The sequence below is a fragment of the Globicephala melas genome, chromosome 13 (genome assembly GCF_963455315.2).
Source record: "Globicephala melas chromosome 13, mGloMel1.2, whole genome shotgun sequence".
NCBI lineage: Eukaryota > Metazoa > Chordata > Mammalia > Artiodactyla > Delphinidae > Globicephala > Globicephala melas.
The window spans coordinates 38,867,503-38,893,245 of record NC_083326.1 but is presented as its reverse complement, the minus strand read 5'-3'; the positions used below and the strand labels follow the sequence as shown (position 1 = coordinate 38,893,245).

The 25,743-nt window shown below is 40.0% G+C and overlaps 2 protein-coding genes across 2 annotated transcripts in view; one reads left to right on the top strand and one right to left on the bottom strand.

The window, feature by feature from the left end:
- Positions 1-244: 244 nt before the first annotated feature.
- SLC39A6 (solute carrier family 39 member 6) lies at positions 245-24,881 on the bottom strand. Its single transcript, XM_030876552.3, has 10 exons — positions 24,537-24,881; positions 22,171-22,902; positions 20,499-20,682; positions 19,493-19,662; positions 18,544-18,762; positions 8,066-8,171; positions 5,260-5,637; positions 4,083-4,163; positions 2,274-2,464; positions 245-1,501 (listed from the first exon to the last, which is right to left on the bottom strand). The coding sequence occupies exons 2-10, from the start codon at positions 22,891-22,893 to the stop codon at positions 1,349-1,351; spliced, it is 2,205 nt and encodes a 734-aa protein (XP_030732412.1). The 5' UTR covers positions 22,894-22,902; positions 24,537-24,881; the 3' UTR covers positions 245-1,348.
- ELP2 (elongator acetyltransferase complex subunit 2) overlaps positions 24,861-25,743 on the top strand; it is a 44,410-nt gene continuing 43,527 nt past the window's right edge. Inside the window, exon 1 of the mRNA XM_030876548.2 lies at positions 24,861-25,539. Within this exon, the coding sequence (XP_030732408.1) occupies positions 25,402-25,539 (138 nt within the window). The 5' untranslated portion in view covers positions 24,861-25,401. The remainder of the gene's footprint in view (positions 25,540-25,743) is intronic.

Genomic DNA, 25,743 nt, shown 5'->3' with positions numbered 1-25,743 from the left:
GATTATACTTAAGAAAATCAGATATCTCAAATTCATAGAAATAGAAAGTAGAATGGTGGTCACCAGGGGTTGTGGGGAGAAGGAAACAAAGAGTTGTTTAGTGGGTATAGTTTCAGTTTTGCAAGGTGAAAAAGTTTTGGAAATCAACTGCATAACAATGTGAATATACATAAAATTATTGAGCTGTATGCTTAAAAATGGTTAAGATGGTAAAAAAAAAGAAAAGAAAATCTGTTATCTGATATCAAGCTGACACAGGGAATTTATTTTGTAGAAAAGCAACATCTAGAGAATGCCATACAACCCTAGTACATCTAAAGTACTATATATAAAAATGACAATTGCTCATAACAACAACATTGAAGCACTGAAAGATACCAAAGTACTTTCTGAATCCAAGAACTCAAATTATAACCAGTACGGTTTTAATGTCCTAATATATATCGAAATTCTAATATGCTGACATGTGGTAAACCAGATAACCAGAACATCCAGTAATGTAACTTGGGTGACACGTAAGTTAACCTGGGATATCCAAGTCTTTTGACAATACATAAACTTGCTCATACTCATCTGGTGTACATCCACACAAATATTTTAAAATTCCAATTTCTTGGTCAAGTGATATATTTTGCTTGAGTTTATTAAATACATTTAGATGTCTCTATTATACAAAGTTAAATGTACAACTAAATTAGTAAAAAGTGCTGAGATTTTATGGGAACATTAATACTCTGACAAAAGTGTTTATCAATGTACTCTATACTCAATATTGCTTTTTTTCATTTAAATCTAAATTTTTCCCTTCTATTTTTAAACCAGTTTTGTGATTTTTTAATATGAAACCTATGCCTTCTCAATTTATACAGTTTCTTCTCTTTTTTCCCTTATTTCTTAGCTTAAATTCAGTTTAAGCTTTATTGGTATCTTAGGCTTCACGTGTATTCTTACTCCTAAACACCAGCAGTTCTTCAGAGGCCTAAAATCCAGCATGGGAATTACTATATTAAATTAGTCCTAGAAAAAGCATTAAAGACATTTTTTTTCTGAAATATACAGAACATGTCATGCCAAACCTCTTGTTTATACCATAAACCGGTAATATTGGTAAATTGCACATATAGCTTACATTTCCCAAATAGAATAACTTAAATATTAAACGTACCTTTATGTTACCACCATAGCTGACCTTATAAGCATAACAAATGGCAATATTCAATACAAGAATCACAAAATCCACTAACCGTAAATGCTATACATCACAGCATACTAACTCATCTCCCTATGACCTACTCAAACTATAGACAGCAAACTATAGCTTTAAGCTACTCTAGCATTTACACCCTAATTAGAAATTTATACGAAACACAATTTTATGTTCAAATATGGAAATAAGCAACATAATTCCAAATCCCAAAAGTATCCCAGCATTCTGTAAAAAGAAGTATCCCCAGCGGCTACATCCATGGTCACTAGCATCATTGTGCAGCATCTCAGGCACCTTAAAAAAAAAAAGAGCAACCTTTAAGTTTCCAGAACCACAGATTAGTTTTTAGAAGAATCTGCAAGACGGCTTTATATGTAGCTGGATATATTATGAGTCAATTCTCTAAAACATGACCACATATATACACTGACTCTAGCTAATAATGTCACACAGCATTTTTTAACAGCTTAATTAACAATGATTATTCATGGTCTGCTCAGCAAGTCAAAATTTATATTGGTCCAGTTTGCTCCACTGTAAAATGGAGAGCTACACTGATTACCCTGCTTACTGTCTGTATCTGTATATAACATGTGGCTCACTTGAAATTCAGAGATATGGAAGCCTTACATCATATAAAATATAATTTTAGCAATAAGATTGGCTGAGATTGTTAGGTGGACTTTGGTGACAAAAAGATGACTCCTTCGTCCATTAGTAAGAAACCTTTAAGCATTCTGAAGTATACACAGTTCGCCAACAGTATGTGGCTTGTGCTAGGTTTCCTACATGTCTATAGACAGTTCAATGCCTAATTACTGAAACTCTCCTCTCAAAAAGACACATCAGAAGGGGGTAGATACTTTTGTGTATCCTTATACACATTAGGCAGGACAAAGATGTGCTTGTGAGCAACAATCCAAAAAGATAAAACCATCAAGGACTTATAGGTTATATGCTACTTTGTCGAGCATAGAATCACTTCTCACTGCAACGATATTTAATCTAAACCCTTTTAAAAATGGTTTCATTGAACATTTTCTCTACTGACTTCTTAAAAACTTACCATATCAACCAGAGCAACATACATGAACAAGCCCGCAGTAAGTGCAAATATCCACATAGAAACATTTTCAGCATAATGACCAATGAAAATTCCTGTTGCCATTCCAAGATATGCCAGCATGGCTGACAGAGCATTATAAAGAACAGCCTGCTTAACAGTCATGCCAGCCTTTAGTAAAACAGCAAAGTCACCTTTAACAGAAAACAAAAAAAGGAGATAAGGTAATTAAAAAATCATTTTTAAGACACATACGCAAAAAACTTTCCAGATTTAAGAAATTCTCCAGGGCTCCCCTGGTGGTGCAGTGGTTGAGAATCCGCCTGCCAATGCAGGGACACGGGTTTGACCCCTGGTCCGGGAAGACCCCACATGATGCAGAGCAGCTAAGCCCATGTGCCACAACTACTGAGCCTGTGCTCCAGAGCCTGGAAGCCGCAACTACTGAGCCCACATACCACAACTACTGAGCCTGTGTGCCGCAACTACTGAAGCCCGCGTGCCTAGAGCCTGTGCTCCACAACAAGAGAAGCCACCACAATGAGAAGACCGCGCACCACAACGAAGAGTAGCCCCCGCTCGCTGCAACTAGAGAAAGCCTGAGCACAGCAACAAAGACCCAAGACAGACAGAAAAATCAATTACTTAACTTAAAAAAAAAAAAAAAAGAATTATTCAGGGTTAACAGTGTTAATCAGTGTAAACATCCTAACAGCTTTATAAACTAAGATATCTTTTATCCAAAGTATTTCTTAAGGTTTCCACTTTGTCGATGAATGTCAATAGTACAAATGTCAATAAGTATCAACTATTGTGCTCTTGCACTGTCTTTAAGGAGCTTTTAACTGGCTACAAGGAGGAAGAGGGAGTAGAGAACACAAATGAAATGATCAGCAAATGATTAAGGAAATATATAATTAAGAGCTAAAGAGTCTAATGTTCTGGTTATAAAAGGAGAAAAAAAGAAATTAAGATGAGAATAGCTGAGAGAGGCTTCATGGTGCATGAAGGATCTAGAATGTGGAACATAGGGAATTCCCTGGCAGTCCAGTGGTTAGGACTCTGCGTTTCCACTGCAGGGGGCCCAGGTTCGAACCCTGGTTGGGGAACTAAGATCCCACAAGCCACATGGTGTGGCCAAAAATAAATAAATAAATAAAAATAGAATGCACAACACAGACCAGATGTTGAGGCTTACAAGCATGGAGCATGAAGACGGGAGGCCTTCTAAATGGCAGATCACATGCCAAGGAACAAAAGTGAAAATGGCGTTACAGGTGTGTGCGAATATGCATCTATATGAAGAAAAACAAGGACACGAACTGGGAACCAGGACAAATCTGGGAAGGTTTTAAGTCCCAGTGACAGAGAAAAAGAATTCAAAACACTATTCATCAACTTCTCATTTCTTTAGCTCTAGTGACTGAAATACTCTTTGTCAACTTCTGTCTGTTAATAGAAGATGATTCTTTAGATTCCTGTGGTCTTATTCATATTGTGCATATGAAGAAAACGATCACTGATGTCACCAGTATGCTGGTATAGGAAGATATCTGGTAGGGGAAGAGGAAAAGAGAGGGGACTCAGGTATCTCTCTGGCAACCCCACACAGGCAATTGTGTAATTGTAATCGCAGGGTTAGAATTCTGGCTGGAAACAAACTTGTCCTCAGTAAGAAAGAAAGCTGGCTAGGTTAGTAGACTTAGGAGAAGGCATAAATGAGGAAGCTTGCCGGAAGCTATCATTAGCAAAAGCCAGGGACACTAAGACACTTTACCCACCTGGAAAATACCATTTGTAGGGTTCTCTTACCTAATTCATGAGGCAACTCATGACAAAACACAGCAACAGAAGTACTTAAACCACTCGATAAACCTTCAGTAAAAGCAGCACCTGTGTAAAAATCACTGCATTATTTTGTGGGTGTGTATTTTTAAAATCTTAACAGCATACACAATGAAATACAAAAGAAATAAAATATATTCTGGTTGTGAATAAACAGAACTTTCTCAACTGTACTCTGTACCTTCTCCATAAGTAATGTTAGATTACATTCAATTAGATTTAAATTTCCCAAAGGAGCACAAGCAGATACAATTGAGAAGGGAAGGTTCCACTATGCCTTAGAGTGATTAAATGATCTTATACAAACCTGAGAAGTAAATTGCTACCACATAGAACACTTACTTAAAAATATGAAACAGACTGATTTAAAAGGTTTAGGAAAAAACCCTCAGCAGTCAAGAGTACAAATACGTTTCCTGGCCTCAGAGGAATTCACTATATAATCAGACTACCATGTCTGAGTGTTCGCACATCCTCCGTTGTCGCTTATGCTGTGCACAGTGCAGAGAAGGAAGAGCACCAAGCTCCCAGGGAGCCAGGCTGGGCTACAAAACAGCACTGCCTCCTTGGCAAGTGGTTCACCTTGCCAGGCCTTGGCTACCTAATCTGTACTTATTTCCATGGTTCCTCCCAGCACTAAGTTACTACAATTTTTAAGTATTTCTATTACCGCTCAATTGTAGCACAACAATTTAATAGCAAAAAAACTATAATTCTTCTTTGGGTAGAGATTAGTAATTAAACTTATCAGATATATGAAGATTCCTTTAGCATAAAAGAAAAGATGATGGAAGTATTTCCCTTTAATAAATACTGTTTATATTGCAGATAAGGGAACTCAAATGTATTGGGGGAAAAAAAAAATCCTCACATGTGCTCCAGACACCTTAGAGCCTGAGCCTGCAAATTAAAACAACTTTTGGTAGTCACAATTTAGATAAAGGGCCAAGCACAGTTTCCAGCACTTAAACTAACATTTATCAAGTACTTCATTGTCAAAGCAGCAAAAAATGAAATAACAGTTTGATAATCTTAGAAGTCAATAGCCTTATCAAACCAACCTATTCCTTGTTAAAACAAGACTGGTACTTTCATGTGACATTTTCAGAGTCAACCAACAAGGGACAGATACGTAGATATATACCAATTGCTAGGCCATCGCTGAAATTGTGCAGGCCGTCCCCCATGATCACCATCCATGCCAGTGTGGCAATGCCGGCATCCTTCAGCTCCTCCCGAGAGTAGCGCTGACTGTGACTGTGTGGGTGGTGGTTTTGGTGGTGGTGGTGATGGAGAATATGATGGTAGTCATGATGGTGGTGAACAAGGTCATCTGACTGGCCAAGTGTATCATGGAAATGCGAATGGCATTTATTCTTGCACCCTCTGGGTACGTATTCATTGTAAACTTCCTGTGGATGAGCATGAGCTATCATGACCTCCTCTTCTTCCAAGATTGCTGGCTGTTGAGAATCAAAGTGGGAGGGCTCTTGTGAGTCAGCTCGCAAATAGCCTTCAGGTCCTAGGTATAAACATAAAGGACATTGGGACAAAGTCAAATGGCTTTGTTAATGTGCATGGACACATTTCAAACATCTCCACTGACAAAGTCAACAAAAGATCTTAAAGCATGGCACTCTCTCACACAGACCTGGCAGAACTAGACATTAGAGTATTGTTGATGAAAAACATCAGTAGTTAAATGATCTCACGTACTAAGAATGAATTTTAAATGTTAACCTTCAGTAACTACCCCCAGATCCTCCCTTAATTTCTTCTGCCTCCTTATGTTTTTAAAGATGATTTTTTTCCATATATTATAAAAGAAGCACATACTTACTTTATAAAAATATTTCATTTTTGGTATTTAAAATATTTAAGAAAAATATTCCAGAAAAATACTGAAAATTGGAAATAAAAAACATGCATAATTCTGTCATCTGAGTTCCTCTCTTTCAAAATTCAAGGAAAAACAGAAGAGGGGAATTCCCTGGCAGTCCAGTGGTTAGAACTTGGTGCTTTCACTGCCAAGGGCCTGGGTTCAATACCTGGTCGGCGAACTAAGATCCCTGCAAGCCGCGTGGCATGGTCAAAAAAAAAAAAGGAAAAACAAGAATCTGAAATACCATCATCACCAAGAAACATTTGTTATCTATCTGTGTAAAATAAATTGCAACAATAAGTTTTTGTTTTTTCTTTTTTATACACTGGTATCAACTTTCTTGGGAGCATTCCCAATACTGTGGCCCAATTCTAGAATAGCTGTTTCCTCTCATCATTAAAAATTTCACTGGAGCCCATTACAGAGGTTGAAGACAGAATAGATACAGGAAGACGAATGCGAGTATTCACTTGCTCTTTAGAGAAAAGCAACATGCTGGAAAATAAAGGGTGGACAGGAAATCTTACAAATAACTTGGTAGCAACAATAAAGTTCTTCCTCCTTAGCCAGCAACTATATATTGAGTATCTGCTCTGGGCCAGGCACCTGCCCAGATACTGGGACAAAGTGCGTCAGCACAAAGTCTCTGCCTTCGAGAAGCTCATTGTCTTGTGGGTAGATAGCCACTTAACAAAGAAATACATGTATAAATAAGGTAATCTAAGGCATTGGAAGGCATGGGAAGAAAACAGAACAGGGTAACATGAAGGAGAATGACTGGGAGACCTTTGTATTCAGGTGATCAGGGAAGACCTCTGAGGACGAGATGTCTGAGTTGAGATTGGAATGATAGGGGGAATTTATATGAAGACCCGGGAGAAGAGTACTCCGAACTGAAGAAACAGTGAGTGCCAGGCCCTGAGACAGACCTGGTGTGCTCAAAGGATGAAAAGGAGGCCAGTGAGGCTGGACAGGGCAAACCATCGGGGAGAGTGGAGGGCAGGGCAGGACCTCGAAGGTCGTCGTAAGGCGTTTTGTTTAAAATTTTAATTTTAACTGAGTCTGTCCAACAAGAAATGCCAAGCTAACAAGTTACAGGAAACAGTAACTTTACAGTGGAGAAACATGGTAGACACAACGTTAGCCACGTGATCAAAATTAACACCACCTGTGTGTGACAGAGAGCATATGTCGGGTGGCACACCATGTCACTGAAAAGGATGCAATACCACTTTGTGGTATTCCTGCCCAAACTGATCAACCTAATGTGAAAACATTAGACAAACCCCAAATGAGGGGAAATTAGATGCAACATTTGATCCTGAATTGTACTCTGGATCATTTCTTTTCCTTTTAGGGGTTAGGGGAGTATAAAGAAATTATTAAGACAATTGGAAAAACACAATTAAGACAATTGGAAAAAGGTCTATAGACTAGAAAATGGCATTGTATCAGCTTTAATTTCCTGATTTTGATCACTGAACTGTGATTACAAGGGAATGAATGTCCTTTTTCTTAGGAAACATAAACTTAAGCATTTTGAGGTAAAGAAGCATCATGTTTGTAACTTATTCTCAAATCGTTTAGGAAAAAAATGTGTATGTATGTCTACAGAGAGAAAGAGACAAAGAATGATAAATGTAGGTAAAATAAATGGGGAATATAAGAAAGGGGTACAGGAATTCTTTGTACTATTCTTGGAACTTTTCTCTAAGTCTGAATTTACCTCAAAATAAAAAATTAGAGAAAAAAGAGATGTAAGTATATATAGAAATAACCAACTCACTGGCAATTAAGAGAAAGTATCAGTTTAAAAAAAAAGAGCGGGGAGAGGGGTGGAGGAATTCCCTGGCGGTCCAGTGGTTAGGGCTCCGTGCTTTCACTGCTAGGGCCTTAGGTTTGATCCCTAGACAGGGAACTAAGATCCCATAAGCCACGTGGCGCAGCCAAAAAAAAAGGGGGTGCGGGTGGGGCTGGAATATGGTTCCCCCTCTTCCAGACAGTCCAGGTTGCCTGCAAATCACAGAGCACTGAATTCCCTCCAGCTCTCAGATTTATAAGGACTTACGATCATCTGCGTCTACTTTCTCCTCATTTGTTGACAGTTGAGATTCATACTGGGACAACTGCTTCTTAATCTCCACATCATCATCATTTTCAGGTTTTTTCTGATTCTACAATAGCAAGGAAAAGCAATACTTTAAAATAGGCAGTTTGCTTATGCATACATCTTTAGGTAAACGGTTAAGCAAAAGATTTCATCGGAAAAGACAGCAGAGTAACAGACTTCTAATGGAATAAACCCCATCTAAGGGCAGGGCCTGTACTTAACTTGCATAGCACCTGGTAGTTTGTTTTAGGCATAAACTCTTCAGAAAGGTAAAGAATTAATGCTTCAGTAGTATGAAAGAAAAGTTACATACTCATCTTTCTGAATGTCCCCCTAGGTCACACAGTCTAAATTTGGTCTTATGCAAACAGCACTGCATCCCCTGGGAGCTTGTTATAAATGCACAGTCTCAGGCTACACCCCAGACCTACTGGATTAGAACGGGGAGTTTAACTAGATCTCCAGGCGACTCATATACACATTAAAGCTGAGCTCTGCCTCAGGCCATTGATTTAGAACCAGCTAGAGGCATGTTCTCCAGGAATTTAGTGATCTGCTAACCAATTGCTTAGTTTCCTCCAGTGCCTCTTTTGGGCACTGAAACCCCATACTTTCCATACTTTTTATAAATTAAAACTGTACCGTGATATCGATATGTACTTGTTATAAAACTAAAATACTCTTCGTGTAGTAAAACACCATTAACAAGCTTTTGTCTTTTTAAACAAATCTCTATTAGTTAGCCTTGAATTTATCACTAGGTTTTTTAACCAACTGAATACCATACTTGAGATATTGTCCATATCTCAGAGCCCAAGAATAAAGGTCACTGTTTGAACAAAGGTGCCTGTTTATTACTACTTACATAGAATATTCAAGATAATGAAAACTGTCACAAAAATAATAGATTTCTTATCTGCAGTATCATTTGAATATGACTTAATCATCACCATACCTGAGATTTCATTCTAGCTCTAACAGTATATAAAATATCTGTACCTTCTTAGGTTATAAGAGTTTTTAAAGGCAAGCACAGACAAATCTTTATACCTACCTCTAGCAAAATGCCTCAAACACAGAGAAAGTACTTAAATATTTGTGAAAATAAGTGAATTCATGATATTTTATATTACTTTAGTTGATACTTTATTTGTTTGCCAATGATTATCTGTGGTACATAGACTTTTTAAGCAATTCTTTCATTCCCTAAGTATTAAGAGCCTGTAATGTTCCCTGCGCTGAATGGCGGCAATATATCAATATGTCGTAAAACAAGGTACACATAGTCCTTGTTCCCAAGGAAGCTTATCACCCACAGGGAGGGAGGCTTTACACAGGTAATGATTATACGATTCTTTGATTGAAATTTTTGATATATTTTACAAGGAAAAATACACAGTGCTATGAGAGCATATATATATGAGAGCATATAACAAACATTTAAACAAATCCCTCTGCCTGCTCTCCTCTGCATTAGGACAACAGAATAATGTAGATAGGCCAGTTAGGAGGCAACTGCTATCACCCATGTAAGTCTGGCGTGGACCAGGATGATAGTAAGGAAGATGGAGAGAAATGAAAAATTACATTTCTGGATACATCTAATAAAACTAGGTAGGATATAAGGATGAGGGAGACAGAGATGATTCTCTGGTTTCCAGCATGAGCAAGAAACCTGAGAATCCAGTAGAAAGAAAGTTTGACATGGAACTATTATAACCATCTAACTACACCAAGTATGTGATTTAACCCTAATCTGAATGTAGAGATTTCAGATCGACATATATGGAAGGTAACCTAAAACTATGACATATAGAATTTTCCAGGGGTGCAGGATGGATGTCTTAAGGGAAATCGTAGGTAACATTTTCTGTTATGGGTCTGAAGAGCTCTGAATACTTGGCATATAACGAATAGTTTTTTTCATTTTGAGAGAACCAAATGAGATTAAAACCTGTTATGCAAATAACACTAAGATCTGGATGCCCTTGAAAAAAGAGAAACTAAATATTTTCTAAAAAGGAATAGGGGAGGAACCAAGATAGAGGAGTAGAAGGACGTGCTCTCACTCCCTCTTGTGAGAACACCAGAATAACAACTAGCTGCTGGACAATCACTGACAGGAAGACACTGGAACTCACCAAAAAAGATACCCCACAACCAAAGACAAAGGAGAAGCCACAGTGAGATGGTAGGAGGGGCCCAATCACAGTAAAATCAAATCCCATAACTGCTGGGTGGGTGACTCACAGACTGAGAACACTTATACCACAGAGGTCCACCAACTGGAGTGAAGGTTCTGAGCCCGTCAGGCTTCCCAACCTGGGGGTCTGGAAAAGGGGGGAGGAATTCCTAGAGAATCAGACTTTGAAGGCTAGTGGGATTTGATTGCAGGACTTCGAAAGGACTGGGGGAAACAAAGACTCCACTCTTGGAGGGCACACACAAAGTAGTGTGTGCATCCGGACCCAGGGGAAGGAGCAGTGACCCCAGGGAAGACTGAACCACACCTACCTGCTAGTGTTGGAGGATCTCCTGCAGAGGCGGGCAGTGGCTGTGGCTCACCGTGGCGACAAGGATACTGGCAGCAGAAGTTCTGGGAAGTACTCCTTGGCGTGAACCCTCCCAGAGTCTGTCATTAGTCCCACCAAAGAGCCCAGGTAGGCTCCAGTGTTGGGTTGCCTCAGGCCAAACAACCAACAGGGAGGGAACCAAGCCCCACCCATCAGCAGACAAGCAGATTAAAGTTTTACTGAGCTCCGCCCACCCAAGCAACACTCAGCTCTACCCACCACCAGTCCCTCCCATCAGGAAACTTCCACAAGCCTCTTAGATAGCCTCATCCACCAGAGGGCAGACAGAAGAAGCAAGAAGAACTACAATCCTGCAGCCTGTGGAACGAAAACCACATTCAAAGATAGACAAGATGAAAAGGCAAAGGGCTATGTACCAGATGAAGGAACAAGATAAAACCACAGAAAACCAACTAAATGAAGTGGAGATAGGCAACCTTCCAGAAAAAGAATTCAGAATAATGATAGTGAAGATGATCCAGGACCTCAGAAAAGGAATGGAGGAAAAGATCGAGAAGACACAAGAAATGTTTAACAAAGACCTAGAAGAATTAAAGAACAAACAAACAGAGATGAACAATACAATAACTGAAATGAAAACTACACTAGAAGGAATCAATAGCAGAATAACTGAGGCAGAAGAATGGATAAGGAGACCTGGAAGACAGAATGGTGGAATTCACTGCTGCAGAACAGAATAAAGAAAAAAGAATGAAAAGAAATGAAGACAGCCTAAGAGACCTCTGGGACAACATTAAACGCAACAACATTCGCATTATAGGGGTCCCAGAAGGAGAAGAGAGAGAGAAAGGACCAGAGAAAATATTTACAGAGATTATAGTTGAAAACTTCCCTAACAGGAGAAAGGAAATAGCCACCCAAGTCCAGGAAGCGAAACGAGTCCCATACAGGATAAACCCAAGGAGAAACACACCAAGACACATAGTAATCAAATTGGCAAAAATGAAAGACAAAGAAAAATTATTGAAAGCAGCAAGGGAAAAACGACAAATAACATATAAGGGAACTCCCATAAGGTTAACAGCTGATTTCTCAGCAGAAAGTCTACAAGCCAGAAGGGAGTGGCATGATATACTTAAAGTGATGAAAGGGAAGAACCTACAACCAAGATTATTCTACCCAGCAAGGATCTCATTCAGATTCGATGGAGAAATCAAAAGCTTTACAGACAAGCAAAAGCTAAAAGAATTCAGCACCACCAAATCAGCTCTACAACAAACGCTAAAGGAACTTCTCTAAGTGGGAAACACAAGAGAAGAAAAGGACCCACAAAAAAAAACCCAAAACAATTAAGGAAATGGTCATAGGAACATACATATCGATAATTACCTTAAATGTGAATGGATTAAATGCTCCAACCAAAAGACACAGGCTTGCTGAATGGATACAAAAACAAGACCCATATATATATGCTGTCTACAAGAGACCCACTTCAGACCTAGGGACACATACAGACTGAAAGTGAGGGGATGGAAAAAGATATTCCATGCAAATGGAAATCAAAAGAAAGCTGGAGTAGCAATACTCATATCAGATAAAATAGACTTTAAAATAATGTTACAAGAGACAAGGAAGGACACTACATAATGATCAAGGGATCAATCCAAGGAGAAGATATAACAATTATAAATACATATGCACCCAACATAGGCACACCTCAATACATAAGGCAAATACTAACAGCTATAAAAGAGGAAATCGACAGTAACACAATAATAGTGGGGGACTTTAACACCTCACTTACACCAATGGACAGAGCATCCAAAATAAAAATAAATAAGGAAACAGAAGCTTTAAATGACACAAGAGACCAGATAGATTTAATTGATATTTATAGGACATTCCATCCAAAAACAGCAGATTACACTTTCTTCTCAAGTGCGCACGGAACATTCTCCAGGATAGATCACATCTTGGGTCACAAATCAAGCCTCAGTAAACTTAAGAAAACTGAAATCATATCAAGCATCTTTTCTGACCACAACACTATGAGATTAGAAATGAACTACAGGGAAAAAAACATAAAAAACACAAACACATGGAGGCTAAACAATACGTTACTAAATAACCAAGAGATTACTGAAAAAATCAAAGAGGAAATCAAAAAGTACCTAGAGACAAATGACAATGAAAACACGATGATCCAAAACCTATGGGATGCAGTAAAAGCGGTTCTAAGAGGCAAGTTTATAGCTATACAACCCTACCTCAAGAAACAAGAAAAATCTCAAATAAACAATCTAACCTTACACCTAAAGGAACTAGAGAAAGAAGAACAAACAAAACCCAAAGTTAGCAGAAGGAAAGAATTCATAAAGATCAGAGCAGAAATAAATGAAACAGAAACAAACAAAACAATAGCAAAGATCAATAAAACTAAAAGCTGGTTCTTTGAGAAGATAAACAAAATTGATAAACCATTAGCCAGACTCATGAAGAAACAGAGGGAGAGGACTCAAATCAACAAAATTAGAAATGAAAAAGGAGAAGTTAAAACAGACACCACAGAAATACAAAGCATCCTAAGAGACTACTATAAGCAACTCTATGCCAATAAAATGGACAACCTGGAAGAAATGGACAAATTCCTACAAAGGTATAACCTTCCAAGACTGAACCAGGAAGAAATAGAAAATATGAACAGACCAATCACAAGTAATGAAATTGAAACTGCGATTAAAAATCTTCCTACAAACAAAAGCCCAGGACCAGATGGCTTCACAGGTGAATTCTATCAAACATTTAGAGAAGAGTTAACACCCATTCTTCTCAAACTCCTCCAAAAAATTGTGGAGGAAGGAACACTCCTAAACTCATTCTATGAGGCCACCATCACCCTGACACCAAAACCACACAAACATACTACAAAAAAAGAAAATTAAAGACCAATATCACTGATGAATATAGATGCAAATATCCCAACAAAATACAAGCAAACAGAATCCAACAACACATTAAAAGGATCATACACCATGATCAAGAGGGATTTATCCGAGGGATGCAAGGATTCTTCAGTATACTCAAATCAATCAATGTGATATACCATATTAACAAAATGAAGAATAAAAACCATATGATCATTTCAATAGATGCAGAAAAAGCTTTTGACAAAATTCAACACCCATTTATGTTAAAAACTCTTCAGATAGTAGGCATAGAGGGAACCTACCTCAACATAATAAAGGCCATATATGACAAACACACAGCAAACATCATTCTCAATGGTGAAAAACTGAAAGCATTTCCTCTAAGATCAGGAACAAGACAAGGATGTCCACTCTCACCACTATTATTCAACATAGTTTTGGAAGTCCTAGCCATGGCAATCAGAAAAGAAAAAGAAATAAAAGGAATCCAAATTGGAAAAGAAGAAGTAAAACTGTCACTGTTTGCAGATGACATGATACTATACATAGAGAATCCTAAAGATGCCACCAGGAAACTACTAGAGCTAATCAATGAATTTGGAAAAGTTGCAGGATACAAAATTAATGCGCAGAAATCTCTTGCATTCCTATATACTAATGATGAAAAATCTGAAAGTGAAATTAAGGAAACACTCCCATTTACCATTGCAACAAAAAGAATAAAATACCTAGGAATACACCTACCTAGGGAGACAAAAGACCTGCATGCAGAAAATTATCAGACACTGATGAAGGAAATTAAAGATGATACCAACAGATGGAGAGATGTACCATGTTCTTAGATTGGAAGAATCAATATTGTGAAAATGACTATACTACCCAAAGCTATCTATGGATTCAAAGCAATCCCTATCAAATTACCAGTGGCATTTTTTACGGAACTAGAACAAATAATCTTAAAATTTGTATGGATACACAAAAGACCCCAAATAGCCAAAGTAGTCTTGAGGGAAAAAAACGGAGCTGGAGGAATCAGACTCCCTGACTTCAGACTATACTACAGAACTACAGTAAGCACGACAATATGGTACTGGCATAAAAACAGAAACATAGATCAACGGAACAAGACAGAAAGCCCAGAGATAAACCCACGCACCTATGCTCAACTAATCTATGACAAAGGAGGCAAGGATATACAATGGAGAAAAGACAGTCTCTTCAATAAATGGTGCTGGGAAAACTGGACAGCTACATGTAAAAGAATGAAATTAGAACACTCCCTAACACCATACACAAAAATAAACCCAAAATGGATTTGAGACCTAAATGTAAGACTGGACACTATAAAACTCTTAAAGGAAAACATAGGAGGAACAGCCTTTGACATTAATCACAGCAAGATCTTTTTTTATCCACCTCCTAGAGTAATGGAAATAAAAACAAAAATAAACGAATGGGACCTAATGAAACTTCAAAGCTTTTGCACAGCAAAGGAAACCATAAACAAGACAAAAAGACAACCCTCAGAATGGGAGAAAATATTTGCAAATGAATCAATGGACAAAGGATTAATCTCCAAAATATACAGACAGCTCATGCAGTATGTCTTCTTTCTCCAGAGAAGACACACACATGGCCAAGAAGCACATGAAAAGCTGATCAACATCACTAATTATTAGAGAAATGCAAATCAAAACTACAATGAGGTATCACCTCACACCAGTTAGAATGGGCATCACCATAAAATCTACAAGCAACAAATGCTGGAGAGGGTGTGGAGAAAAGGGAACCCTCTTGCAGTGTTGGTGGGAATGTAAATTGATACAGCCACTATGGAGAACAGTATGCAGGTTCTTTAAAAACTAAAAATAGAATTACCATATGATCTAGTAATCCCACTACTGGGCATATACCCAGAGAAAACCATAATTCAAAAAGACACATGCACCCCAATGTTCATTGCAGCAGTATTTACAATAGCCAGGTCATGGAAGCAACATCAATGCCCATCGACAGATGAATGGATAAAGAAGTTGTGGTACATATATACAATGGAATATTACTCAGCCATAAAAAGGAATGAAATTGAGTCATTTGTAGAGACGTGGATGGATCTAGAGACTGTCATACAGAGTGAAGTAAGTCAGAAAGAGAAAAACAAATATCGTATATTAACGCATGTATGTGGAACCTAGAAAAATGGTACAGATGAACCAGTTTGCAGGACAGAATTTGAGACACAGATGTAGAGAACAAACGTATGGACACCAAGGGGGAAAAGCCGCGGGGGCGTGGGGATGGTGGTGTGCTGAATTGGACGATTGGGATTGACATGTATACACTGATGTATATAAAATTGATGACTAATAAGAACCTGCTGTATAAAAAAATAAATAAAATAAAAATATAAAAAAATAATAATAAATAAAAATTCTAAAAAAATAAAAAGGAAGAGAACATGTAATGTTTGCAAAACTCCTGTGTGAAGTCTTTGTCTAGAAATTATGCTTACTTGCCATTTAATGTTTTTTATACATGTAACAAATATTTACCAATCATCTATTATGTGCCAGACACTATTCTAGGCACTGAAGATACAGCAGTAAAGAAGACAGAGAGGTCCTGGCTCTTAAGATCTTACATTCTAGTAGAAACTATTTTAGAACAGAGATTATCAAACTTCTTTGACTACAGTTCACAGTAATGTATGTAATAAACACAGTAATATATGGAATATACTGTAATATCACGGTTGCATTTAAAAACATTGGTCGTGACACAAGATTTATTTCACAATTCACAAATGATTATTAAGAGTCTAAAAAATACTGTTCTGCATTAGACAACAGAGAGCCTACCTCTTAGAGTCCCATGTTAGAGTGCCAGATGAATATAAAGCAATCTTTAGGTAAAACTTGAAAAGTAAATTGAAATTAGAATGCTAAATTATGGCATTTGAAATAGAAACACAGTAACACAAATAAACACAAACAACCCCTCCCCCAAAAACACCCTAAAAAATGATCTTTTTTTTTTTGTTTTAAGGTGAGAATAATCCCAGAGAATGCAAAGAAGTATGGATATAGTCTCAAACCCATCCACGTGAAGCAACAGGGACAACAGGAACATAGAAGATGACTTCCTGGATTAAGAACGATTAAGCTTTTGTTATTTCACTTCTTTCCTGTAAATTGAGGTTCAGTAAAGGTTCAAAATTTGCAATTTGAGATTTTAGTGAATGTAGAATCCATATGGGCAAATATTCACGGGATGGAGGAGGCCACTCTTCTCTTCACACATGCACTTGATTCCCAACGTGAGCTCTATGCTCAGCAAGAATCAACTATGTTGGTTTTCAAGCCTCTTCATGCCAGCTATACCTGTTACTGCAATTGCACAATTTAATTACATATTACTCAAACTATGAAATGATGGTGAGAATAGTTACTTCCATGAAAACTTAAGTTGAAGGCTTCTGAAAGATTCAAAGGCAAGTTGTTAAAAAAAAAAAAGCCTATTAAATTATATAAGGCACTAAAGATAGAATTACCATATGACCCAGCAATCCTACTCCTGGGCATATATCCAGAGAAAACCATAATTCAAAAAGACACATGCACCCCAATGTTCACTGCAGCACTTCACAATAGCCAGGTCATGGAAGCAACCTAAATGCCCATTGACAGACGAATGGATAAAGAAGATGTGGTACATATATACAATGGAATATTACTCAGCCATAAAAAGGAACGAAACTGGGTCACTTGTATAGGTGTGGATGGACCTAGAGACTGTCATACAGAGTGAAGAAAGTCAGAAAGAGAAAAACAAATTTCATATATTAATGCATATATGTGGAATCTAGAAAAATGGTACAGACGAACCGGTTAACAAGGCAGAAATAGAGACACAGATGTAGAGAATAAACATATGGACAGCAAGGGGGGAAAGAGGGGGTGCGGGGGGGTGGGATGAATTGGGAGATTGGGATTGACATATATACACTAATACGTATAAAACAGATAACTAATGAGAACGTGCTGCACAAGAAAAATAAATAAAGTTCAAAAAAAATTACATAAGGCAATCACTGTATAAAATTTTTTATATTTCCAAAAATCTAGATTCTACACTTAAAATAACTTTACAAGTATGTAACCTCTTGCTCAATTTTAGAGAAACCAAAATTGGAAATTTAGATGAAGCAGCATGGCTATAGAGAAAAAAAATGATCATACAGAACTCCAACTCAAAGAAAAGTTTGGTCAACATCAAATGACCAGTATATGAGTACACAAACATCCAAGATGTATACATGTCATTTTTAAGAGTCCCCATGAGGACAGTCTTTTGACTCATTTGCCCAGTCATATCAGATAGGAAGAGGCAGATAATCATAGGCAACTCCAAAGACATTTTTACCAGAAATAGCCTACTGTTCTGCTTCACACTATCTTCTGGTGGCAATTTGCAAAGGGCAAGTATGTGAAAGTCACATAGTCTTTCAAACAAAACATAATATTCAGCTACTCCATGAGTAATTTAAAAGTTAATCCATGATACTTTTTTCTTAAGCCACTTTATTGAGGTATAATTGACATATAAAAAGCTGTACATATTTAATGTATACAACTCGAGTTTCGGGATAAGTATATACCCGTGAAATCACTGGCACCATCAATGCCATAATCACGATGCTTCTCATCTTCAAGGCCCTGTGTGTGCCTTGTTTGGTGATTTGTATAGATATTTACCCTTGCCTTTCTTACGGTCTTGTGACTTTGAAGGAGTACTGAAGATAGAGATCTCCAGGGTTATAAAGATACAGAACTGCTCTCCATGAATGCTTCTGGGAACAAAAAGGTACTGAACCCCCTCACAAATGAAGATCATACACCCTGGACAAGCCCAGTTTAGTTCAAGTACTGCTCTAAATAAATGTCTAATGCCTAGTAAGTATTCAGAATACTTTTACCTTTTTCTTCTTATCTTTAAATTGCTTGATCAATGTGAGGACATGTTCAACAAGAAACATGAAATACAAGCCTCCCAGAGCTGTCAGACCTTTCCACGTGGAATCAAAATAGGTACTTTCTTCTATGTTTTGAGAAGAGAGATGGCTGAAAAGCGGTCCTCTCTTTATTTCCATTACTGGTTCTTCATGGCTGTGACTATGGTGATGACTTGCATGAGACTAAAGGCAAAATAATATGGATTTTATAAATTGAGTAGTTTCACACGTCAGAAAAATTGGCTAAGATAATTAACATTAAATTTGAAATTATTCAGAATTGGGCAATTAATGTGATACTTCGAAATGAGGGGAAGTTTAGGATATTAAAAATAAAATGACCAACAAGCAGCAGCGATCTACAGCTTAAGGTATGTAATGTACGATGGCACTTAATAGAGTGGATCTGTTCAACGTAAAGACAGACACATTCCCCAATGACCCTCATAACATAAGATAGTGGGTATTTCCAATGTTTTCCCATGGCCACAAATAAGAGGGAACTGCAAAACTTAATAGGCATATAGTGTCTACTGCTTATACTCCCAGCTGAAAAGCCCCTACCATAGTCGTCAGTGTGCTTACAAGAAGCCCAGTCTGGGTAATGGGCCCTGGCAGGTACCCAAGATCCAGGTGCACTGCCCCAGTGGCCTGCAGCTGAGTGCAACAGGAAATTCTGCCACTGCGTGTGAGGGAACCAGGTGTGGCACACACTAACAGAGGTGAGACGGGGGGTCACAGGGTACACCCCACCCACGTGCTCCTAGAAACCAAATTTCCAGCCTTTTATACATATCAATACAAAGCACAAACCAAAAGTACACACACACACACACACATATATAGACAAACACACACATATATTTAATGTTGAATAGTAAAATACACTAATGGGATAAATTACTGTACTTACATGTGGAAGAAGGTGTAAAAAAGCATCACCACTCAGTGTCCCAACAGCCAATGCCACAAGGAAACTCAGAAGAAACTTGAAAAACACCCGATTCATGAGAGGCACTAAGATAACACCCAGCAAAGACAGGAAACTGATGACAGAAATGGCTATAAAGCCACCGACCCAGGCTGTCAAACAAAACAGAGAAAGGAAAAAGAATACAATTGATAACCTTTAAAAGAGAGACTGTGGAGCGGCTTAAGACAAATTAAAAGCAGGGGAGCTAAAGAAATACAAACTCAGTGGAATAGGACTGTGGTAACAGAGTAATAACCAAGAAATTTGATCAAATGAACAATGTGACTGAACCCTCCAGGTAAAGGGCATAAACCTAGTGGAAAATTCTTCAGCTAGGGGTGAAGGGAGGGGAAAACACGGTTACCAAGGATGAACTCTAGCTCACTTGGGAACTGAGCTTTCAGACTCCCATAACAGCTAAATTATGAGAGAGAAGAGGAAAAAGTTAGGGAAGGAAGGAAGGAAAGAAGCAGAGAAGAAAGGAGTAAGAAAAGGAAACTGGGAATTCAATAATTTCTTCAGTGAACAAAGCAATTAATTCTTCATTATAGTTTCTGAGCAATGCAACTTACACTATAGCAGAGCGTATCCTGATTTCATCTATTAATAAGAATGTACGAGAATTAGGCTCTTTAACAGCAGAGATTAACTCTGACCATCCTCCAAACAGTATGACAACATATAAAGATCCCAAATTTTGAATGACCCTGACATATCCTGTGGGAGGACCTCAGACAAGTTATGATCTAAATTTTATTTTCTCGTTTTTGTTTGTTTTAAGGGTAAGGCTAACACACTTGCTTTCTTCACATTCAAGGCAGAGAACAATTAAGATGATATATTTGGAATTACGCTGAAAAATGAATAGGTTGATGTAAATATAAGGAAAAGTACAACATAAATGTATCTATTGGAAATGATTTTTACACAAAAAAGGCAATTTTACCTATTTGTAAAGAATACGTCTTTGGAGGGATTTCAGCTTTCTTTTCACTCGTTGTATGAATCAGACATGATCTAGTATCAATCTGATTGATGATGGCTGGGCAGAGATAGTTGAACTCGGTGGCATTCAGTGGAACCTGGATGCCCATGCCATGAGATGTAAGCAGCTTTGATGCATTGAAACACTGAAGAAAAGGAACAGTGAAATCACCAAAAGGTACTCCCATTAGAGAATCCATAAAGGCTGTTTGATGACACAACACCCTTTTCCTACTGAAGGTACCTACTTTTTTATTTAAGTTAAGGTAAATCAAAATCAACTTTAGTTTTAAGTACTTTGGAACTTGCCTCAAGCTACCTGGAGATATGACGTCACAGTGGTGATTTCCCATCTCTTCTACTTATTTCTTCTTGGGAGAAGCAGTCACATCGCTAGTCACCTTGGGAGAAAGCCTCAAGTGGAAAAAACTTGAGGATAAATGGACATTCACAAGCCTGTTAACTCATTGTATAAATCTATTAAGGAAATGAGCTTTAATTTCAAGACAGGTTCACTAGAGATTGAGAAATATGTTGTTTTAGTACTAACGCTACCCTACCTGGTCTAAACAAGCCCAAGACATGTCACTCTTCTAGCAACAACTGTAATTGCAAAACTTAGCTCAGTTCTGTCTGCATACTTGGCAAAGTAATGCTCCACAACGAGAGAATATTAAGTTATGTCGATTACTCTTGCGGACGACAAGGCTGGTTAATAAAATAAACCTGTACCAGCAGGCTGTTGTTTCAAACGAACGTTTAATTAGATGACAAGCTTAGTTTGAAGAGAATCTCTGGGGAATGTAAGCTCTCCCGACTCACCAAAAAAACTGATGGTAGCACCTGTTTCTCATCTTCTATAAAGTTACTTTAAACCCCCACAAATCTTGGCCAATACTACTCAGAACAAACTTTATCACTAGTGTCGCTATGGGAATGACCATTAGTAGGATTATCCCAGAATTAGTAAATCATGTGACGGTTTGAATGAAGTACTTAAGTTTTGCCTATTAATGTATACCAACTAACTCCTTGTTGTTGACATCTCTCAGCCAAAGCAAATTGTGTACAGTCTGGAAGTCTAGTCTAGGAAAAAACACATGAACTCAGAAGGTCACTGCCCAGACTTCTCACGTGTCCAGCATATCGCTGCTTTGCCAGTCACTCCACAGGTCACTGTGATCCCTCTGCCAAGGAGGCGAAGCTGCTCTTCTCGCACTCTTCAGCCCTTCCAACCACACCTTTTCCTAAAACAGGGATTCTAACTCCTGCTCTTTTGACCTTCCGGTTTCTGTGTTTTAATTAATGGGATTCTCCTTTAAAGATTTTCTCCAAAAATAATTTGGTATCTTTTTTCCTACACTTACTTTAAACTCTATATTAGAAAGTGGTTTCAGCAGGCAGCACTATTCTTACCAAAGAAGTACCCCCCGCCCCAAGTTTTGTATCAGGGATGTTTACAACATAGTAGGGACACTTTGAGCTAAGTGCCTTGCTGAGAGAGTAGAAATTCCCCTTTCAATGAACTCACCATTTTATTTTTATTTTAAACTCCTTACAACTGAGATAGAATGGCAATGACAGGACAGACAAGCAGGCATATTGATTAAAATAATGAACAGCACTCATCTTACCTCCTGAGTATTTTCATTTGTGCTTCTGGAATACATAAAGCCATTTCTGGGCTCACTCACAGATTCATTTGTTTTCCTACTAGCCAGCCAGGTCGCCCAGCTCTTTTCTGTGACACTGGGTAGAGTGGAACTGCTCACACCTTTGGGGAGAAGTTTTCCATGTTTTGCAGTTTCTACGGTCTCTAGAAAGTGAGTTCCTTCAGAGACAGCATTATACACAGTTGAGGTCACTTCACTAGCACCAGCACCATCCTTGATTAAAACATTCCTTCTACCACTGGCATGTTCTGATCGATGAGGTCCTTTCCCCTGGCTGTTTCTAGGCTCTTTACTTGAACTATCAGAGTCATGGTCTGGGCAAAGAGCTTTTCGATTTTTACTGGAAGCAGCATGATTATGGTGAGAGTGATGCTCATGGTCAGAGTGATGCTCATGGTCATGGTGTATATGGATTCTCTTAATCTTATCTATGCCTATATTCTGAAGCAATTTTCTGAACCCTTCAATTGACAAGGAATTATTTTCTCCATAGCGATGGAAAAGCTGCTGCAGATGATGCTGCCGTGTAGTAACTGCCAAGTCAACATTAATGCCAGATTCCCAATTCGGAATAATTTTCTCAGTGGTCTGAGGGGAAGCAGTGGCTGGTCCTACTTCATGAAGGGGATGTGTGACTGACAGAACGAAGGTCAGGATCAAGATCACTGATAAATTCCTCGCCATTGCACCTTCCTAAAGAAGACAGAAAAAAAAATCCTTGCCTTCACTTCCAAAACAATTTGAATTAAGAAATCCTATGCTGAAAACCGATGTCTAATCAAATAACCAAGTTTTACAGAGCAACGTCTAGTGTGATCAGTGTAGTAAAACAAAAGAAAAAAGAACTGGAGTCCTAGGCTCTACCCCTGCATTGCTAAAGCATGGGAAACAACTGGAAAGCAGCTGAGTGCTAAGACTCTGTACTTAGCACTGTAAATGCAACAGTAATTCAGAGACCGGAGGGGTCCAGGTGACCACAGACACACTGGCAACTTCTTATTGCTTCGAACAACGATTTAAAACAAAAGAAAACCCGACTAACTACCTCCACCACCACCATCATCATTTCATAGAACAATCTTTCAACATCAAAAAAAAGCAGAAATGGCAATCTCAGAGTAAGTCGCATTTAAAATTTTTTTCTTAAACTATATGCAAATCACTTTGAGGCTTCTCTCCTGAAATCCCACTCTTCAAGGGCACCCAATTCTGCCACTTTCTTGTGACTCCCTCATGCATACTCAGGCAGATGTGTGCCCTAACCACACAAATGGGATCTTTTTTCTTCCCCCTCAACAAATGACATCTTTCCATGTCAGTACATATAAAGGTATCACATTCTTTTGAATGACTGCAGTTTTTAAGTAAATTAAACTTCATAAAAAACTATGTTGCTCTTATATTGCTATAAACCAGTGAAAATTTTGTCAGACTATTACTCATTCATACAATAGTGTTTGGAACCAAAGGCCTATGCTCCAAAGAGGAGTTAGGAATCCAGTTAAGCACTGAATTCAGTTAAGGAGAGGAAGGTATAATCCAGATAAGCGTATAGGCTAATATCTCAGGACCCAGCCAGCAGATGTCCAGCACCAATGATGGGTAGTGATCATGACTAAATTCATCTGCCTCCAGTGAAAGACTTAGATGTCGGACTCTGGAGTGAGACAGCAAGGGCGAGAGAGGCAACCTAGCTCTACCACTTTCAGCTGTTCTTCCTTGGACCCACTGGTAATACCCATTTTATAGGGTGACTGAGAAAACCACATGAATGGATGTATGTGGAAGTGCTCCAAACACTGTCAGCAGTACTGCACAACTGCTGCTTATCGTACTGTGGAAAATGGAAGTACGCACTACCACGGGGCTAGACTCCTGAAAGAACAATCCTTGGGGCCTGAAGTTTTAATAGGCAGAAGAGAACCATTAAGAAATAATTCGCAGAAGAGAGGAGAGGAGCGAGATACGTGGGGACAACACAGACGAACGGCTCAAGGGCAGCTCCGTGCCTTGCTCCACGAAGGATGATTAGGGCGGTCCCGGTCCCCGCAAGTCCGCGGGTGTTGGAGAAAAGAAAGCAGAAAAAAAGGGCCTGGAGAAACGGGTGAGTGGAGAAAACGGGAAAGAGGGCACAAAACTGTTTCTAAGGGCTATTTTTAAACACGACAGTACCTTTTTCGAAAATGAGATCAACAGGACAAACCGTTTCCTTACCGCGTTGGACCCCGAAGCCCATCTGTGGGATGGGAAGTCCAAATGGAAGTGTGGCCTTGCCGGCCCGCGGGGTACCCCTCTCCGCCCGCCTCTCCCGGACCTGCGGGACTCACCTCTCCGCGGCCTCGCCGTCCCACGGCCCGGTCCCGCGCGCCGCTTCAGTTCCCGCCGGCGGTCCGGAGGGCTCGGAACCGGCCCGTGCTTCTCTCCCTAAAAACCTCTACACGGCACGGAGAAGCGGCGGTCTCATCGGCCCGGCTGCCCCTCGGTCGGGGTACCGCCGCGCAGACACCGGGAAGCAGCGCCCAACGCGCCGTAGCCTCCCGGGAGGAGGACAATTACTAATTACCGCCGCTCGTAGCGCGCCGCCGGGAACCACCGCCCCCGTCGGCCATGACTGCGGGGCATGCGCAGTGCGGCTCCACCCCGTCCCCGGCAAGCGGATCCGCGCGTCAGCCGGTTTGCCGGCTCCGCGGGGCTCGCAAGGGCGGGAGGGGGCGGAGACGCGGTCCGGGTGAGCTCTGAGCGCCGAGATCAGTCGGGGGCTCTTTCCTCGAGCCCCTCTGCGCCCTCGCCTCTGTGAGGCCGGCGACACTCTCGCCAAGGCTCCCCACCGAGCCAGCCCCGTATGCTGCTGGGAGCCCGGCCGTGAGGGGCAGTGGAACGCTCCTACCGCCGCCCTGGCACACGAGCCCCGGGTCTTTCTAGAGGGTCCTGAGCTGTTCCGGTCGGGTCTTCCCTCCTGGGACGGAGGCCGTGCTTGTGCCCTGGGCCAAGATCCAGGAGACAGGCGCTGGTAGAGGCAACCGGGCACTGAGGACCACTGGCAGGGGAGGTGGGTGGGGTCGCCCCCGTCCCGCCCCCGGCCGCCTTGGAAACGCGGTGCGGATAACGCCAGCGGGAGACGCGGCGGCCGAGCAGTTCCGCTCCGAGGGCGGAAGTGCGTGCCCAGCTTTCGGCCGTTCACCAGGCAGCAACATGGTGGCACCTGTGCTGGAGACCTCTCACGTGTTTTGCTGCCCGAACCGGGTGCGGGGAGCCCTGAGCTGGACCTCCGGGCCCGGAGGACTTCTGGCCTTCGGCACGTCCTGTTCCGTGGTGCTCTATGACCCTCAGGTAAGAGAAGTGGCCATACGCCCGACCCCGTGTGCTTCTGGGGCCAAATATGCTGGGTGTTCTTGGGGCGGACTGTAGACGCCGCTCCAGAGTGTGGAGACCGGGTGTGCTGTCCTGTCCGCTTCGGGGAGGGTGTCTGGGCGAGGAGTCTGGCTCTGGAGAGCGGGACTCGCTCCTCGCCCTCTTGTGCGCTGCGTCAGCCTG

What these genes read in the sequence shown, in the direction of transcription:
- SLC39A6 (XM_030876552.3), bottom strand. Translation starts at nt 22,893, where the DNA reads ATGGCGAGGAATTTATCAGTGATCTTGATCCTGACCTTCGTTCTGTCA. An exon ending in GACGTATTCTTTACAAATAG is followed by an intron (nt 19,663 to 20,498) that starts GTAAAATTGCCT and finishes TTTGTTTGACAG; the next exon opens with CCTGGGTCGGTGGCTTTATA. An exon ending in CAGCGATGGCCTAGCAATTG is followed by an intron (nt 4,164 to 5,259) that starts GTATATATCTAC and finishes ATTTTTACACAG; the next exon opens with GTGCTGCTTTTACTGAAGGT.